Source organism: Salmo salar, chromosome 25 (assembly GCF_965601325.2).
Source record: "Salmo salar chromosome 25, fSalSal1, whole genome shotgun sequence".
Classification (NCBI taxonomy): Eukaryota; Metazoa; Chordata; class Actinopteri; order Salmoniformes; family Salmonidae; genus Salmo; species Salmo salar.
Window position 1 is genome coordinate 31,707,908 of NC_138315.1, and position 19,526 is coordinate 31,727,433.

General features: G+C 42.1%; 2 protein-coding genes across 7 annotated transcripts; one reads left to right on the forward strand and one right to left on the reverse strand.

Moving 5' to 3' along the window:
* Positions 1-8,521: 8,521 nt before the first annotated feature.
* c25h3orf38 (chromosome 25 C3orf38 homolog) lies at positions 8,522-13,482 on the reverse strand. Of its 2 annotated transcripts, none has more exons than XM_082969099.1 (4): positions 13,303-13,482; positions 10,030-10,205; positions 9,705-9,943; positions 8,522-9,558 (listed from the first exon to the last, which is right to left on the reverse strand). In XM_082969099.1, exons 1-4 carry the CDS (start codon positions 13,442-13,444, stop codon positions 9,192-9,194), a joined length of 924 nt encoding a protein of 307 aa, XP_082825225.1. In that variant the 5' UTR covers positions 13,445-13,482; the 3' UTR covers positions 8,522-9,191. The 2 variants fall into 2 exon arrangements, with proteins under 2 accessions (XP_082825225.1, XP_014029487.1); XM_014174012.3 differs by having other exon boundaries at positions 13,136-13,364.
* Positions 13,363-19,486, forward strand: zgc:152951 (glutaredoxin (thioltransferase)). Of its 5 annotated transcripts, none has more exons than XM_014173965.1 (11): positions 13,363-13,449; positions 14,334-14,573; positions 14,770-14,893; positions 15,613-15,765; positions 15,869-16,048; positions 16,551-16,624; positions 16,716-16,913; positions 16,996-17,133; positions 17,288-17,377; positions 17,486-17,629; positions 17,712-19,486. In XM_014173965.1, exons 2-11 carry the CDS (start codon positions 14,334-14,336, stop codon positions 17,838-17,840), a joined length of 1,470 nt encoding a protein of 489 aa, XP_014029440.1. In that variant the 5' UTR covers positions 13,363-13,449; the 3' UTR covers positions 17,841-19,486. The 5 variants fall into 5 exon arrangements, with proteins under 5 accessions (XP_014029440.1, XP_014029439.1, XP_045563173.1 ...); XM_014173964.3 differs by having other exon boundaries at positions 13,391-13,619; XM_045707217.1 differs by lacking the exon at positions 15,869-16,048 and having other exon boundaries at positions 13,391-13,619.
* The last annotated feature ends 40 nt before the right edge of the window (positions 19,487-19,526 follow it).

Consider the following 19,526-nt stretch of genomic DNA (forward strand, 5'->3'; position numbering starts at 1 on the left):
GCAGCTGGTCCAGGTCTGCTGGGTCAGTCATGGCCAGTTCATACTATCAGATATGAAGGTAAGACCCAGATGCAGACCACGTCGAATAAACATCAGTTTAATAATTCAACAGGGGCAGGCGATAGACAGGTCAAGGCAGAGCTCAGTAATCCAGAGGGGGGAAAAGGTACAGGTCGACAGGCAGGCTCAGGGTCAGGGGCAAGCAGAGTGGTCAGGCAGGCAGGCTCGGAGTCAGGACAGGCAAGGGTCAAAACCAGGAGGGCGAGAAAAGAGAGACTGGAAAAAGCAGGAGCTGAGACACAAAATGCTGGTTGACTCGAACAAACAAGACGAACTGGCAACAGACAAACAGAGAACATAGGTATAAATACACAGGGGAAGATGGGTGACACCTGGAGGGGGGTGGGAAAATCACAAAGACAGTTGAAGCAGATCAGGGTGTGATAGGCTGAGTGCTTAGTATCTTTGCCCTGTTGGAAGGTGAACCTTCGCCCCAGTCTGAGGTCCTGAGCACTCTGGAGCAGGTTTTCATCAAGGATATATGCACTTTGCTCCTTTCATTGTTCGCTCGATCCTGACTAGTCTCCCAGTCCCTGCGGCTGAAAACATCCCCACAGCATGATGCTGCCACCACCATGCTTCACCGTAGGGGTGGTGCCAGGTTTCCTCCAGATGTGACACTTGGCAGTCAGGCCAAAGAGTTCAGTCTTGGTTTCATCAGACCAGAAAATCTTGATTCTCATGGTTTGAGAGTCCTTTAGGTGCCTTTTGGCAAACTCCAAGCGGGCTGTCATGTGCCTTTTACTGAGGAGTGGCTTCCGTCTGGCCAATCTACCACAAAGGCCTGGTTGGTGGAGTGCTGCAGAGATAGTTGTCCTTCTGGAAGGTTCTCCCATCTCCACAGAAGAACTCTGGAGCTCTGTCAGAGTGACCATCGGGTTCTTGGTCACCTCCCTGACCAAGGCCCATCTCCCCGATTGCTCAGTTTGGCTGGGTGACCAGCTCTAGGAAGAGTCTTGGTGGTTCTAATCTTCTTCCATTTAAGAATTATGGAGGCCACTGTGTTCTTGGGGACCTTCAATTCTGCAGAAATATTTTGTTACTCTTCCCCAGATCGACACAATCCTGTCTCTACGGACAATTCCTTCGACCTCATGGCTTGGTTTTTGTTCTGACATGCACAGTCAACTGTGGGACCTTATATAGACAGGTGTGTGCATTTCCAAATGATGTCCAATCAATTGAATTTACCACAGGTGGACTCCAGTCAAGTTGTAGAAACATCTCAAGGATGATCAATGGAAACAGGATGCACCTGAGCTCAATTTCGAGTCTCATAGCAAAGGATCTGAATACTTTTGTAAATAAGGTATTGCTCTTTCTTTTATTTTTATAAATTAGTAAAGAATTCTAAAACCCTGTTTTCACTTTGCCATAAGGGGGTATTGTGTGTAGATTGATAAGGGGGAAACATATTTTTTCAATTTTAGAACAAGGCTGTAACGTAACAAAATGTGGGGTCTGAATACTTTCCGCATGTACTGCACATTATGATCAAACAGCCACAGTAGCCTACATGGCCACTGTTAAAACTGTAAGTTAAAGTTGGTACAGCCTCAGTGTTCAAAGTAAGAAGTTGTGCTGGAATTTGCACAGAATTTTCACAAAGTTCAAGTTTGTGCTCAGCAGACCTGAAATTTGCTCAGTGCCGAAAAACATTACAGGGAACATTGGCTGTGTGTTTATAGAACTCTGCAGATGTTCTAAAGGGCTGTGTGTTAATAGAACTCTACAGATGTTCTTAAGGGCTGTGTGTTTATAGAACTCTGCAGATGTTCTAAATGGCTGTGTGTTTATAGAACTCTACAGATGTTCTAAAGGGCTGTGTGTTTATAGAACTCTACAGATGTTCTAAAGGGCTGTGTGTTAATAGAACTCTACAGATGTTCTAAAGGGCTGTGTGTTTATAGAACTCTACAGATGTTCTTAAGGGCTGTGTGTTTATAGAACTCTACAGATGTTCTAAAGGGCTGTGTGTTTATAGAACTCTACAGATGTTCTAAAGGGCTGTGTGTTTATAGAACTCTGCAGATGTTCTAAAGGGATGTGTGTTTATAGAACTCTACAGATGTTCTAAAGGGCTGTATGTTTATAGAACTCTACAGACATTCTAAAGGGCTGTGTGTTTATGTGTTTTTGAAAAATAAAGTTGCACACTTTATCTTTAATACTCCCATGATATGTATTGTGGATGAACCAGTTTTGACCTGGCATTCAAGCAATAGAAAATCTGAGTTACTGGGTCAGTGTACCAGCCCCTTCCACCCCATGTCAACCACTGTATAGGATGATGGAGAGCAGTGATTGTTTCCTGGTTTATTTTAAGCTCTTCTGATTGAAACATCCTAGTTGGCTTCATGTATTTAGGTGTGCTTATCCCTGTGTTTTCCCCTTGTATAAATACAGAAAGTGTTCTGGTTGTTGTTTGGGTTAATTGATGTTAAACTAGACTGTCACAGCCACAGGATCCTCTCACGCTCTGCCTGTTTGTTTCCTGGGATCCTGGGTATTCCCCTGTAGTATAACGTTTCCAATGTTTATGTGAGGTAATTATGTGAGTGTAAAACTACACCAGGCCGGAGCACAGAGCACTGTCAGAACCTCTGAAGCCTGCCTCTCCAGTCCACATCAATTTAACCTGAAATGGAACAATGATGTCAGCTGTAAATAGATGCATTTAGCTGACGTAAAAGGAAGGAAGGAAGAGTGAACGTGACATCATTTGTCAATCGATAGAGACCTTGCCCAGAATCTAGTTTACCATCACCCTCACTTTTCTTACACAAGTTTTTCTATATATTTTTTTAGCTAAGTCTACTCAACAAAAGTTTCTAAAAACTTGTATGTATTAGAAATGCTCTGACTGAATAGCACTTCTGAGATTCCAATCACATTGATTGAATTTACCTCTTAATGTGATTTGTCAGTCAATTTTGAGGAGAAATATTATTGCCTATTGATTGATTATAGCTGCCAAACATAAATCCAGTTTTTATTGTCTTTCTTCTGTAGCAGCCAATGCTGTCTCTGTCGCCTTCATGTGCATCCATAAATTACTGCCACTTCCATAACTAGTGAAATATGTGTTTTCATACCTTTGAAAGGGAATAGTTTAACGTGCCACTCTTTTAGAACCCTATTAATTTAATGGCAGACAATTCACAGTAAACTAAAAAATTTACTGTTTTGTTCATGACCTAGGCTACAAGAAACTGCCAGCTTACATAAAGTAGCCCAGGCTGTGCTTAGGAATTGACGACTTTCCTCACATAATTGCTTTAAAAGCTTTTTATTTGGCCAAGGATCAAAATATCACTGCTCCCTGATGTAGCATGCCTGCCCCCTTGTGGAATGATGGGACAATGTCACTTTGAAAGTCATCAAAACTTGAAATGGGGGAAAAAGATCAGTATCATTCTTTCAGTATGAGATTTTTTTTTTTTAAATAGGGCATAATTATCCGGTATATAACGTTTTATTATTTAATATATTATACCATCATGAAACAGTAACCCAGTTCAAAAATAGACAGGATACGTTTAACTCCATCTAAGGGAAAAATTGGGGTTTACAATGCACCAGTAAACCCATCATTTTTGGCAGAGAGTGTCTGAGAAGTATTGATGGTTCCACCATATAGACTTTCACCAAAATCGTCTCTCATTAATATGCTCATTCATCTCTATACAAAAGCAACTGTGTAACGTAATTAGAACCGTCAAATCAAACTGAAATGCAAAAACAAATCTACTTGGCAATTAAAGCTGTTTCAATGGTTCACCACCCGAAAGCTATTTCAAAGCTCCAGGGATCCAGAGTTTAGAGTTTAACATTTCCTTTATGAGAAACACACTTCTTCATTAAAGAAAAACTCCAGTCACAGAGATCGGGAGACGCCAAACATACACACACACACACACTCAGACGCCAGTGAGTGGTATTTTTGAAGCTGTGCGTCAGAGCCGTGCCATGGGCCAAACCACTTATTAAACAGAGGAAAGCCAAGTGCCATAAAGGCAGGAGGCGGGCAACTTGTTATTATTCTTTCTGTGAGGTGAACAGCCAGAGATCAATGGCCATGGTGGTTTCCTCTGCCACAACTATGGCCTAGTAAAGTACAGAGCTCCAGCCTACAGAGACAGATATTAACTAGCTCAGTTCCTTTGAAGCCAATGCCAAGAATAATTTCCCACATGTAACATTTCCCACCAAAACCACAGAGTCACTGCTGCATTCTCTACCCCACCACACAGAGCCAGGCCTATAGGCTACATTCACACAGAGTGAGAGAGGAGAGAGTGACAGAGAGAGAGAATGAGGGTGAGAGAAAACCAGTGAAAAGGGGAGTGGACACATATAATTTCTGTCATGAAATTGTCTTTGTGAAAGTACATACAGTGCCTTCAGAAAGTATTCACACCTCTTGACTTTTTCCACATTTTGTTGTGTTACACATTGGGATTAAAATATATTTAATTGTCATCTACACAAAATACTCTGCCATGTCAAAGTGGAATATTTGTATTATATTTTTATGAATATAAAATAAAACATTAATATATCTTTATTAGATAAGTGCCCCAAGTCAATACATGGTAGAATCACCGTTGGCAGCGATGACAGCTGTGAGTCTTTCTGGGTAAGTCTCTAAGAAAGGGGGACACCTAGTCAGTTGTATAACTGAATGCATTCAACTGAAAGTAAGAACTTTGCAATCCAGGATTGTACAATATTTGCCCATTCTTATTTTTCAAATTCTGCAAGTTCTGTCAAATTGGTTGTTGATCATTGCTAGGCAGCCATTTTCAAGTTTTAGTCAAAACTGTAACTAGGCCACTCAGGAACATTCAACATTTTGCAGACAGGTCACCTGTGATACAAGTCAATATTCGACTTCCATTCTTGTCTGAGGATGTTGGGAGATGACGTGGAAACCAGCCACTAGGGGCAACAGTGAGCGCTGTTACCTTCGAGTAGGTTTTGGTTTTGTTAAGGTGTTGTGGAAAGTGGTGGTGGGTGGGTGTAAGCGTCTGCCTCTGGTTGCATGTATGAATCCAGTGATAGAAAGTTGTTTTTGATATTTTGGTTTTAAACCTATCCAAAACCTTAACCTTTACATTAACCATTCAGAGTTAATGCCAAACCTTAAGAATGTGGAGTTAATGCCTAAACTTAACCTTGGAACAATAAAGAGAAGTAACCAAAAACTTAGAAATTTGACGTTTGAGAAACATGGATGAACATCTAACTCTGACGTGAGGCTGTGAGAGTCCTGTTTTTTGCAGTATTATTTAGTGCCTTATTGTAAACAGGATGCATGTTTTGGAATGTTTGTAAGCTGTACACGCTTCTTTCTTTTCATTATGTAATTAAGGTTAGTATCGTGGAGTAAAAACAATGTTGTTGATCCACAGTGGCGTGTATTCATGGATATCTCTGTGTTTCATAATTTTACTACAATTCGCAAGAAGCTGAATGTATCTCACAGGAGAAAGCATCCGAGCGAGCGAAACAGCGCCCCGCTGTCTAGTCTGTCTCGTCCAAATGAGTATACTGTTGCCACCCTTGGCATTGAAGGCAAGGGAAGCCAGCGAGCATCTGGCCTTCCTTGACAAAAAGAGTATAATTTGCCAATCAGCGTTGTGCTAAACTTAGCGAGCTCAAGTGTGAATGGTCCTGTCACACCAAAAAAAAGTGTCAATGGAAGCCAGCTTGGATTTGGCCATCACTCCTGTCTTTTAGATGTCACTGTATTAGACCAAGCAGAAGTGATTTGATGATGTTGAAATGTTGAAGTTGAAATGGTGGAGGCAGCTCCTGTTTTCCACTTCTGGATTTGCTTCAGGGGGGGTTGAGCATTGGCTTCCCCCAGGGATTTACCATCCAAAGTAATAACTTCACCATACTCTAAGGAATATTCATTGCCTGCTTATTTTCTACCAACAGGTGCCCTTCTTTGTGAGGCAATGGAAAACCTGCCAGGTCTTTGTTAGAAATGCATTGCTTGACTGAGGGACCTAACAGATAATTGTATAGGTGTGGTACAGAGGTGAGATGTCATTCAAAAAATCATGTTAAAGACTATTATTGCACACAGAGTGTAATTTATGTGACTTGTTAAATACATTTTTACTCCTGAACTTATTTAGGCTTGCCATAACAAAGGGATTGAATGCTTATTGACTCAAGAAATTTCACCTTTGGTTTTTGATTAATTATTAAATGTTGAAAAACATAATCCCACTTTGACATTATGAGGTATTGTGTCTATAGCAGTGACAAAACAATCTCAATTCAATCAATTTCAAATTCAGGCTGTAACACAACACAATGTGTGAATACTTTCTGAAGACACTGTAGCTACCTGGACTATCTGCATTGACCCTTTTTGCGCTAACTTTGACTCATCACATGCACTGCTGCTACTATTTATTATCTTTCACTTTATTCCTACATGTACATACAGTATCTACCTCAACTACCTTGCACATGGACTCGGTACTGGTAGCCTGTGTATATAGCCAAGTTATCATGACTCATTGTGTATTTGTTATTACATGTCTTACTTTTCTATTATTTCTCTATTTTCTTTCTCTCTGCATTGTTGGGAAGGGCCTGTAAGTAAGCATTTCACTGTTACTCCACACACGTTTACGAAGGATGTAACAAAAAATGTGAATTTGATTTGAAAAGATCCATCTTTTTGTTAGTGACAGTAAATCAAAGTGAGGATGTCATCCTTTGACATCTTCTTCAACAACTCTCTGCAACCATAACCCTCCTTGTAATTAAATCCTGACATTTTAAAAACTACAAAGAGCTCATTTAAAATCAGTAACTTGTGCTGAAACTTTTCATAGTAACTTGATGTCAGATCATGCCAGCAATATATGCCGATTTAACCAGTTCAATTTCAGCAGAGCATATCTGGGAGCTTTTGATTTCAATTACGCAAAATAGAAACCTTTGTAACCTCAATAAAAAATGGAATTAAATGTTAAACATTTGGTTCATTAACCAATGTATTGATGGTCTATTGCAAAATTATTGCGCAAAACATTGAAAAGTAATGCAAATTCAGTGAATTATAAGACTGCATAAAGCACAGGTCGAAAGAGAACATATACTGTAGGACTAGGTGCATTCAGAAAGTTCAGACCCCCTGACTTTTTCCACATTTTGTTATGTTACAGCCTTTTTCAAATTGATTAAATTACTTTTTCCCCTCATCAATCTACACACAATACCCCATAATGACAAAGTGAAAACAAGTTTTTAGAAATTTTCGCACATTTATGAAAAAATCTAAGCAGAAATACCTTATTTACATAAGTATTCAGACCCTTTGTTATGAGACTCGAAATTGAGCTCAGGTGCATCCTGTTTCCACTAATCATCCTTCAGATGTATTTAGAACTTGACTGGACTGCTGTAAATTCAATTGATTGGACATGATTTGGAAAGGCACACACCTGTCTATATAAGGTCCAACAGTTGGAAGTGCTTGTCAGAGCAAAAACCAAGCCACGAGATCGAAGGAATTGTCCATAGAGCTCCGAGACAGGATTGTGTCTTGGCACAGACAAAAACTTTATGCAACATTGAAGGTCCCCAAGAACATGTTGGGGACCTTCTGTGGAGATGGGAGAACCTAAAGGACTCTCCGACCATGAGAAACAAGATTCTCTAGTCTGATGAAACCAAGCTTGAACTCTTTTGCCTGAATACCAAGCTTCACGGTGAAGCATGGTGGTGGCAGCGTCATGCTGTGGGGATGTTTTCAGGGACTGGGAGACTAGTCAGGATTGAGGGAAAGATGAACGGCGCAAAGTACAGATATTCCTGATGAAAACCTGCTCAGTACCTCAGACAGGGGCGAAGGTTCACCTTCCAACAGGACAACGACAAAAGCACACAGCCAAGACAACGCAGGAGTGGCTTCGGGACAAGTCTCTGAATGTCGTTGAGTGGCCCAGCCAGAGCCCGGACCCGATCGAACATCTCTGGAGAGACCTGAAAATAGCTGTGCAGTGACATTACACATCCAAACTGACAGAGCTTGAGAGGATCTGCAGAGAATGGGAGAAACTCCCCAATACAGGTGCCAAGCTTGTAGCGTCATACCCAAGAAGACTTGAGGATGTAATCGCTGCCAAAGGTGCTTCAACAAAGTACTGAGTAAAGGGTCTTATGTAAATGTAATATTTAAGTTTATTTTTAATAAATGTGCAAACACTTCTAAACCTGTTTTGGATTTGTCATTATGGGGTATTGTGTGTAGATTGATAATTATATATATATATATTTTTTAGAATAAGGCTAACATAACAATGTGGAAAAAGTCAAGGGGTCTCAATACTTTCCAAATGCACTGTAAGTCACATACCTGATCAATGTCAATACAGTTAATATAATATTTGCCAAACAGGATGACACAGAGCGAAGCAAACAGTACACAAGCAAAGGTTTAAATTATTTTTAGTACTGGTATGATACATATTTACAATATAATATACTTCAAGTTTTAGCCATATACCGTTACCGATGATAGAGGCATGCTTCTGCTTACTTATAGACTATTCTACATAAGGCACAGATCACAGGTCATTGAAGGGAAAACGCCTCAAATGACAGAACAGAAGAATCGTGAAAAACACACATTCCTACACCAACCAAGAACTTTTCCCATGGAGAGTAAACCTAAACATCCTGGAATATAGTATTAACAGCAGTAAATAATAGTTAACTATATAGTATTGAGGAAAACAGACCATGAAATGTATGTTTACCCCATCATGACAATTAAATGACTTGCATAATGTATTGAGTTCACTTTGTCTTTCATTCTCACAGGCATATCTCTAACCACTGCTCCCTTATGGTCTACAGAGCTGACCTCTTCTCTTAGTGACACCAAGTGTGAATTTCAATAATCTGAAGTGTCTCTCTCTCTCTCTTCTTCTTTCCTTCATCTGCACTGACCTGAGAACCCAAGATAGGTGAAAACAATATGGTGGATGGTGACGTTGGCAATTTACTTTCACCTGTCCATGTTTTTCACGAGTGCAGATAAAGGAAAGGAAGCAAGGAGAGGAAGCCCCTTTAGACTATTGGGATGCACCTCAGTTCCCTCATCTACAGAGCAGCTGTAGTTCAGAGGAGCTGCAGGTCAGTGCAGGCGAGGCCAGCTCCTCTGCTCCTCCCAGGGCATCCTGCCCCCTGATCTTCAGGTCGACAAACTTGATCTTCCAGCTGTTCTGTTCCAGCGGTGAGCGGATGAGGCCAAACACCTGTTCATAGACTCCTAGGCAGACATCATGTCTGTGAATGGTCCCTGCCACAGCCACCAGCACCAGGCCGTGGGGGGAGGACAGGACCTTCAGGCCAGGAGGGTCAAGGTTGGGGCTCAACAGGAGCCTCTCGTCCCTCGCCAGGGCCAGGAGACGCAGGCTGGTCAGCTCAGAGCCATGGAACTCTTCCATTTGTTGGCCATCAGCACTGAGACAGAGAGTGAGAGAGGTCCTATGAATTAATATGGTATTTAATACTGTATGTTCAATACAAAATCAAATGGTAAGTTAGTCAAAATCAATACTTAGTCCCTAAGAGACTAAAAACTATATAATTTGTGTCCAGATTTTTACCTGGAGAAGAGGCGCAGACGGACGTCCTCCCAGAAGTGTTGTGGTCCCCAGTCCTTAGAAGGCTGGCCCAGGGAGGGGTTCTGACTGTTGAGAAGCTGGAAGAACCACTGACAGAACTGTCTGGCCAAGGCCAGGTGGTCAAAACCAGAACTGTACCCTGCCTCAGAGGAAACAGAGACACTCTCAGCTGGTCTCAGACTTAGGCTGGTCTCAACTGCTGGGGTTTGATAGTCCAATGCCTACAAACAAGACCACAGACATTAAGTGACAAAATTCTTGCCAAATTCAGCCTCTATGAAACACAGAAACACGAATGTGTCTATACCTTCCCAGTAGACCAAAACTCTAGAGTCCGCTTCACTAGCTGGTGTTTCTCACTGTTGGGGGGCATCACCACCCCCTCCTTTGCCAGGTACTTGAATATAACGTCACGGTGCACCTTTTTTCGTTTTAGCAGCTCCTCCGTATCCTTGGTGTATGAAAGAATGGCCTCAACTGCTTCTGTAACAGACAGAGACGACCCCAAGATTTTACTATGGTATACCAGTTACGGATCAAAACCTGCAATGGTTGGCAGCTAGCTAGTTAGCTAGCCCAATAATGGACTAAAGGAGCCTAATGTTACTCCTTATAGTCCAAGGACCTTACATGTTCTGTTTAGAGGCGAATTGGCTGTCAGCCAAATACTCCATCTAAATGTGAATCGATTCTCAATTGAGGTATGGTTCTAGAAAAAAAAAGCCCTTTACCTTCATATCACAAATGAAAAATATACACTTACTGTACACTGTTTTAACACAGATGCAGCCAACAGTGCTGTAACTTGGAAATATTGCCTTGTGGGAATCTTAACAAAGGTGTGTAATAACTGAACCTTTTGTTTTTTGAAAAATATTTCTCGATTATATGAAAGATGTACAATCTTTATGTTTCTAAAACCATACCACAAGCGATGCGTTTTAACGTTCAGAACAAGCATCGAGGCTCTTAACAAAATGCCCTGGCCAGAAGACACTATCATCAATAGGCGCTAGAGGTAGTTATGAGTGGGTTAGCTACCCCTTGATCATGACTCTTATTACACATAAGAGTCATTGGATGAAGGCGTCTTTTGTATGGGGGTGTTTTGTCAAGAGTCCCGACTTTCAGTCTGAACATTAACAGCATGGCTTGGGGTATGGTTTTTGATGCATGAAGGGTCCTTATCTTTCATATCTGGGAGAAATCATAAAAGAGGTTTCATTGATACACATATTTATAGGGTTTGGGTTCCCACACATATGTCCATGTTACAGCGCTTGTTTGCGGAAAAATACGTTAGACAGTGGTTGGACTAGTTACATGTGCTAATTAGCTATCTGCGTCTCCGAACACCAACCTGTATTAGAGGTCGCCCGATTAATCGGAATGACCGAATAATTTGGGCCGATTTCAAGTTTTCATAACAATCGGTAATCGGTATTTTTGGACACCGATTTGCTGATCATTTTTTTTATAAACCTATATTTAACTAGGCAAGTCAGTTAAGAACACATTCTTATTTTCAATGACGGCCTAGGAACGGTGGGTTAACTGCCTTGTTCAGGGGCAGAACGACAGATTTTTACCTTGTCAGCTCGGGGATTCGTTTTTGCAACCTTCAGGTTACTAGTCCAACGTTCTAACCACCTGCCTTACATTGCACTCCACGAGGAGCCTACGTGGCAGGCTGACTACCTGTTACGCGAGGGCAGCAAGAAGCCAAGGTAAGTCGCTAGCTAGCATTAAACTTATCTTATAAAAAAACCAATCAATCTTAACATAACCACTAGTTAACTACACATGGTTGATGATATTACTAGTTTATCTAGCGTGTCCTGCGTTGCATATAATGGATGCGGTGCCTGTTAATTTCTCATTGAATCACAGCCTACTTCGACAAACGGGTGATGATTTAACAAGCACATACGGTTCCGTATTTCACTGAAAGAATAAACGTTTTGTTTTTTAAATGATAGTTTCCGGATTCTACCATTTTAATGACCAAAGGCTCGTATTTCTGTGTGTTATTATGTTATAATTAAGTCTATGATTTGATAGAGCAGTCTGACTGAGCGATGGTAGGCACCAGCAGGCTCGTAAGCATTCATTCAAACAGCACTTTCATGCGTTTGCCAGCAGCTCTTCGCAATGCTTCAAGCATTGTGCTGTTTATGACTTCAAGCCTATCAACTCCCGAGATTAGGCTGGTGTAACCGATGTGAAATGGCTAGCTAGTTAGCGGGGTGCGCGCTAATACCGTTTCAAACGTCACTCGCTCTGAGACTTGGAGTAGTTGTTCCCCTTGCTCTGCATGGGTAACGCTGCTTCGAGGGTGGCTGTTGTCAATGTGTTCCTGGTTCGAGCCCAGGTAGGAGCGAGGAGAGGGACGGAAGCTATACTGTTACACTGGCAATACTAAAGTGCCTATAAGAACATCCAATAGTCAAAGGTATATGAAATACAAATCGTACAGAGAGAAATAGTAGTATAATTCCGATAATAACTACAACCTAAAACATCTTACCTGGGAATATTGAAGACTCATGTTAAAAGGAACCACCAGCTTTCATATGTTCTCATGTTCTGAGCAAGGAACTTAAATGTTAGCTTTTTTACATGGCACATAGTGCACTTTTACTTTCTTCTCCAACACTTTGTTTTTGCATTATTTAAACCAAATTGAACATGTTTCATTATTTATTTGAGGCTAAATTGATTTTATTGATGTATTATATTAAGTTAAAATAAGTGTTCATTCAGTATTGTTGTAATTGTCATTATTAGAAATACATGTAAAAAAAATAATAATAATAATAATCGGTATCGGGCATTGAAAAATCATAATCGGTCGACCTCTAACCCGTATGTAACCAAACCGAAGACAGACGCCAAAAACATGTTGACACTTAACAATACTGTGGGCTGCGACTGTATTAAAACAATGTACAGTAAGTGTGTATTTTGCATTTGAGACATTTTTTCGAAGTGTGGCCTAGCTGTTAGAGCGTTGGGCCAGTAACCAAAAGGTTGCTGGATCGAATCCCCGAGCTGACAAGGTAAAAATCTGTCGTTCTGCCCCTGAACAAGGCTGAACACTGTTCCCCGGTAGGCCGTCATTGTAAATAACATTTTGTTCTGAACTGACTTGCCTAGTTAAATAAAGGTTACATTTATTTTAATAATACAAATTGTGATATGAAAGTAAAGGGATTTAGGGTTCTACAGCCGAACCGCAATTGACAATCGATTCACGTTTAGATTGAGTATTTGTCTGTTTTTGCATCCAGAGTCAAAGTCATTTCGCATTTAAACAGAACATGTCGTCATTGGACTAAAAAGCAGCAACGTTCGGCTCCTTTAGTCCATTATTATTGGGCTAGCCTAGTTTACATTAGCCGCTAAGTTCTCACCTGTAATGTTTTCCACTGCAATCATTTTGTTGGTGACTGTATCGCTAAGCGAAAGTATGTCGCCCCTTGACATGATACCCAACATATTTTTACAGCCCTTACGCTCCGTATCGGACAATACAGGCATATTTAAAACAATAGCATACAACTTTTAACCCAGTAAACACCTGCAACGGCTGTGGTTGTACTTCCGTCATCCACCACTCGAGGGTACCAAAGGGAACGTCCGGGAGGAAACACCGCATCCCTCAAAGGTTCCGCAAGTGTTTGCACGCTGCCTGTAGACAGAAGCAGAAGTGACAGTGCCATCTATAGTGAGTTAACTAATCATTTTCAGCATGTACTAGGTACTATTTTTTTTCTTCTTAATAATGCATACTAAGGCATTATTATCGCGACAGAAGAACATAATTTATTCCGTGGCGATAACGGTTGTGGCGTATTGCAAGTAACGTTAGGGTGTCCGACGTCGTCCCAAAACAAGGTAGGCAACGATGATAACTAGCTATGCTAGGGTGAGTATCATTAGCTACCTATGTCAAGAATCTGCATTTTATATGATAGCTTAATGTTGGCCAGTGGCCAGTTGATAGTACACTACTGTACTGGGCTTCGCAATCATTTAGCGATTCAGTAGCTAGCTATATGGGACTTGCTAGTACAGTATGATGACGTTCATTAGCTGAGGGTGTTCCTGGCTAACGGTACGTTAATAGCCCTAGTAACCCAAACAACCCTAACCCTAAACGAACCTTATTACCAGAGAGGATGAACCTCTTTGCAGTAGATTTGACAAAGTGGATGTCATCAGTAGCCAAGTTTTTTTTATTTCTCATGGTTGCTCTATGTTGTCAGATTTATTAACAGGAAGTTGTAGGCAATGTTTAAACCACACAGTCCTTCAACAGTGTGTTAAATGTCATCATGGAGGTAAAAATATACTTTTTCCAGTATTGATGAACTCTGCAGGTAAGCTTGTTTTGAGGAGGAAGTTGATTGTGTACCATGATTTCATCAACCCAATGAACCTATATTGCAAATCACTGTCATTTCCCCACAAGGAACTTGGTACATAATTATTGCTACACCTCCTCAAGGAAGTGTTGTCAAAACACTTATTTTCACCACTACCACCCAACAATAGCTGCTTACTTAACCTCTGTCTCTTCTCTGTTTATCCTCTCCGGTGGCTGTTCAGATGGGGGAGACTGAAGGCAGGGTGCTGGGCAGGGTGACGGTGTACTCTGTGCTGGGCTGTCCCCACTGTGTGCAGGCTAAGACAAGCCTTGGCCGTCTGGGTCTGCCTGTGTGGGATGTAGACATGGGAAAGCACCCAGAGCTGCGGGGCAGTGTGAAGGAGCTGACTGGACGGAGCACAGTTCCTCAGATCTTCTTCAACAGTGTCCACATTGGGGGGAATGATGACCTACAGGAACTGGTGAGAACACTGTCTCTCAGATGGATGGATACATCGTCTCTTTGACTGTTGTATATTCAGTCATTCAGTTAAGTGAACTTTAGGTACTTTACCAAAAAATGTACGAAAGGTGGGTTTGCTATTGTAGTAAGTAGAGGCTTGCTTCTGAATGCCTTGCCTGGCTAAATAAAGGTTAAATTAACACTACTCTCTGAAGCTTCCAGAGGAGTTGGAGCGTCTAGTGCGTTTGGTGAGGGAGGAGCCTGTCTTGCCAGAAGCCCTGCCCCTGCCCGAGGAGAACCAATCAGATGGCTCCGACACAGCTGAGGAGGCTGATGGAGGTCAGTGGACACACAAGAAGCCCTGTGCCTGATTAGATTACGGTCGATTTATAGTTGGGCCCTGCTCTATAGAAATGTTTGCACCTCAGAACTGTAATGGGTAGACTGGAATGGCTGCAAAGACACATTCAGTCAAATGTGTTTATTAACCATTTTTGCCTATTGCAGTTAAGACAGACCTCGTGTGGCGAGACTAATCTAGTCTTCCTCTAGTTATAAACATGAGCTCTGATTCGACAGGGTTATTTGGATATGATACGGATATTACTGGACATGCTACTGTTTGAATACCAGCTGTAATATCAGTATCTTAAGACCTGGGGAAGAAGTGTCTGTCTTGTCAGTGTGGAATGTTGGCGTCTGCTGCATGAGAGACAGGCTGGTTTTGATTCAGCAGCCACAGCTCTCTGTGTGAGTGTGTGTGCGCCCGTCTCCTGTCACCACAGCAGACGCAGAGACAATGGATCAGTGTTACCTGATAGCCCCAGACCAGCCAGCACCTGGCCTCTCTGCCCAGCCACAATATGCGTCTCTGAGTTCTAGTCTCCTCTGCTATCACTCAGGTCCATAAAATACATTCAAATGGACTACAGTAAGAAATAAATATTGTCAATTGCTCCAACCATTTTCTCTTACACATTCCTATAGTGTTGATGTCTGGTAGGTGGCATCCATTCACACATTAAATGATTGCCAAGCCTTCTGTGCATTCTCTGCAGAGTTTAAGTGTGAGAGGGATGCGTTAGCGAACGTGGTAGAGGATCTCAAGCGGAGCGATGTGATTGGATTTCAGTGGAGGGGACTGAGCATGTGCAGAAACAGCTTCACAGGAGCACAGCTGGTTGGCTGGCTGCAGAAAGACAGGGGCATGGGTAAGGAATGAGAATGAGTAAACAGATATTCCTAAATTCTACATTCTAATTCTATTGTTCTATTCTATGATTCTAACTGATTCTAATTCTCGGATTCTGGCAGAGATGACTAAGGCATGTGAGACTGGGCAGGTGTTACTGGACAGGAAGTACATGGTGGGCGTGGCTGGGGCAGGGAAGGGGGAGGGGTTTGGAGTGAGTGACAGGCTGTACAGGCTGATGGAACACAACCCTCACTCGGCCCTGAACGCAGGACAAACTGCTGCATGCTCCCCTTTACAGAGTAGGTAGGGAGGACTCCCTTTTCCGAGTCTGGTTCTTCTCAAAGTTTCTTCTTGCTAGTGAGCTTTTCCTTGCCACTGTCGGCTCTGCTTGCTCTTTGGGTGGTTTAGGCACTTTCAGATAAATCCCACTGTGTAGGTGGGGGCTTTCCTGCATGGAGCTTCTCTTTCTGCTAGTTAAACACACAAGTGTAAGAGGCAATCCACACCTGGTGTGGGCTATTACATTCATTCCCTGATACGATTAACTGGGATTGCAGTAGGTGTCCTTAAAAGCAGCTGATCTGTCTGTGTTCGTGCAAACGTGTGTGTGTGTGTGAGTCTCTGTCATTGCATAAGTTTAGCCTTTCTGCATGCCTCTGTTGTCTTGCATAAGAAGTAACCTTAATCAGAATGTCTTTCCTAGTTAGGACATCTGCTCATTATCTGTTAAAAATAGATTATTAATTATATAATGTGTCTATATTCTCTCTTTCTCCCTCTGTCTTTCTTCCTCTCTCTCAGCTGCTGAGTTGTCTGCCATTCTAAGGGATATGATCCTGAAGTTGTTCTCTGAGTACCTCTCTTCTGATGGAAAGGTAACAGTCACACTGAACTAACTGAACCCTCCACTACAGTAGATCTATTATGACATGACAGTTGTACTACAATATGTGCGTTTCCTTACAGTGTGTGGACTACAAGGCCATGTCCCTGAGCCCAGTGTTTGAGCGCTACTGTGAGCTGGCTGTTCAGCTACAAAGAGTGGAGCTGCTGTCGCTGACCAGAGAGGAGAAACTAGCCTTCTTCATCAACACCTACAATGCTCTGGTCATCCACGGAAACGTCCGGATGGGAGCCCCAACCAACATGTGGCAGAGATACAAGGTAAGAGCACCATCTAGGATTGTGGAAAGACAACAAGTCTGTTTAGCAGTGATATTACTTTGTTCCTGTGTGTTGTTTGCAGTTCTTTAACTACGTGAGCTACCTGATTGGAGGAGAGGTGTTCACTCTGCAGGACATAGAGAACGGAGTTCTGAGAGGGAACAGAAAGGGCGTCGCACAGCTTCTCAGGCCCTTCTCTAAGACTGACCCTCGCCTACAGGTACACTACTCCGCTGGACCGAGAAAACTATTCAACTTATTATCATTTTTTTATTCACATCTCTGATTTACTGGTGCAAATGTATGTTTTTATCTGAAATGTTGCACAATCTGTGGTTGTAGTGGTGATAGTGGTTGTTCTGTTTGTCCACCAGGTGGCTCTCCCAGATGCTGAGCCTCTCATCCATTTTGCTCTGAACTGTGGAGCTATGGGCTGTCCACCCATCAAAACATACACTCCACAGGTAACACACTGGGTTTGTACATTGAAAATACTACACAGGTAGTGACACAGTATTTTCTGAATCTGGAGTTGAGTAAAGTCACATGATTTGTCCTCTCTGACCAATCAGGACATCGATAGTCAGCTGCGCACGGCGGCCGAGTCCTTCCTGGAGAACGATGATGGCTGTGTGGTGGATTCTGAGAAGGGCGAGGTCCGTCTCAGCCAAATATTTAAGTGGTACAAGGCAGACTTCGGAGGCACAGATGAGAAGGTACCTCAACACTAACCTTTCACCTTTAACTGAAGAGTACGGTCTCCTGTCCTAACACAGCCTTGCCCGCTCTCTCCTTCAGCTGTTGAACTGGATCCTGGAGCACATGGGGGAGTCTCCCAAGAGGTCCAGTCTGCAGAGTGTCCTCTCCTCTGGGAAGATCAAAGTCAGCTACCTGCCCTACGACTGGAGCACCAACAGCTCTCACTGAGGCAGAGTAACAAGCCATAGGAACACACTGTTCTGTCCACAACACAGAGAAACACACAGCTCAGCCTGCAGACATATCTATCCTCAGTAAAGAGGTCTGTGTGTCTAACAGCATGTGAACCTATAGTTTAACCTGATTTTACTTCCTCTTCTTACTGGGTCTTCCATTTCCAGCCTTGGAAGTGCTAATGCTGCATTTTAGCACGCACCTACTTATTATAAATCAGTTTTATCATTGATTATAAATATATTTATTGATACTGTATATGTTAGGAAGGCTTGATTAATTCCATGCATGTTTATGATCCAATTCAACACTTAAAGGACACATTTGTACTTTTTCTAACAAAATAAAAAGTTAACTATTTATAAAAAAAGCTAAAACTGTTTAAAACCTTTAGCCCAAATGGTTTGTTCATCTCCTGTTTTATGCATACCACATGGCGCTGGTCTCTATAGCCAGGTACCAGTAAATTGTTCTCCAGAAAGAGCTTTGTACTGTGTAGCACACTGAGTCTATTCTAGCCCATCTGTTTCTAGAACTCTCCCAACGGTATGACAAGAGGGGTATGTCTCCCTCTTTACCCACAAATCACTTGTGTGTTTATCTCAGGTCAGCTGCCCCATGATGCAATGGTAGGACTTCTTGTATGAGCAAAATCTGGAAAACTGTTGTCATGATATCACAATAACATGTAATATCTGTATCATTCATATACCTGCAGTGTACTGTACTATTTCTGTCAAATCCTGATGTAGCTTAACCATTTGCTCTTTCTCCCACTCCGATGTTTGGCTTTGTTTGTTGGGTTTCTGTGAGATTTGCTGTGCCTCTAGTGAAGCAGATTCTCCAGTGAGAGGAATAACTCTCCTGCTCCGAAGGCAAAGCCGACCTTAGATACTGTTTAGAAGTATTACTAGGCATTACTATTTTTACTGTCTCATTCACTCACTGAAATGCATGTTACAATGACTGGAATGCGTTAGTTTGTTTGCTGCATGTACTACTGTATGCTTGGGATGCTGAATCCTCTCATCCTGAAGCCTGTTGTTAGAATATGACCCTGTTCTCTAGCCAGTGCCTTCTAACCCTGCATGAGAGAGAGAGTACCTCAGACCCTGGCCACATCTATAGCTAGTACTCCTAACCCCTACTGCTAACAACAGGCACCAGTACTTCATACTAACAGAGTTATAACTACTAGTAAGTACTACACTGGTAGACATGTTGCCGGGAAATTCCAGTTGGGCAGTGTTCTTTACTCCTGGTCCTGGATATCCACAGTATGTGCAAGCTTTTGTTCCAGCCCTGCACTAACATACGTGTTTGACCTTGATTAGCTCCAGGACCAGTAATGAAGAACACTGATTTAGTAAGGTTTCATGCTTCTGCAACAGTAAGAGCTTGTACTCTGAATGATACCCTAGAAGTTGGAGAGCTCAGTCTGCTCTGACGACTACTGTACTTCCCTAAACTTACCTCATCTCTCTTTGTATTTGTCAGGGGGAAAAAATGTGATGCAAACCTGTAGAGAACAACACTGTCGTGGCTTTTGCCTGGATCTAACTCTGACCTAACTCTGAAGCAATACTTTTTATGATGGAAATGATGCAATTTGTCATCTGAAATAAATATCTTATAGTTCACTGGCTGTGCTCTCCCTTCTTGACCCATTGCAGTAAAGCA

Excerpts from the sequence above, each read along its gene's own strand:
- c25h3orf38 (XM_082969099.1), bottom strand. The coding sequence starts at position 13,444 with ATGGCACTGTCACTTCTGCTTCTGTCTACAGGCAGCGTGCAAACACTT. Across the intron at positions 10,206-13,302 it reads TACAACCACAGCCGTTGCAG|AAGCAGTTGAGGCCATTCTT; the intron begins GTGTTTACTGGG and ends TGTCTGTTACAG. Across the intron at positions 9,944-10,029 it reads AGTTTTGGTCTACTGGGAAG|GCATTGGACTATCAAACCCC; the intron begins GTATAGACACAT and ends TCTTGTTTGTAG.
- zgc:152951 (XM_014173965.1), top strand. The coding sequence starts at position 14,334 with ATGGGGGAGACTGAAGGCAGGGTGCTGGGCAGGGTGACGGTGTACTCT. Across the intron at positions 15,766-15,868 it reads GCAGAAAGACAGGGGCATGG|AGATGACTAAGGCATGTGAG; the intron begins GTAAGGAATGAG and ends GGATTCTGGCAG. Across the intron at positions 17,134-17,287 it reads AGACTGACCCTCGCCTACAG|GTGGCTCTCCCAGATGCTGA; the intron begins GTACACTACTCC and ends TTTGTCCACCAG.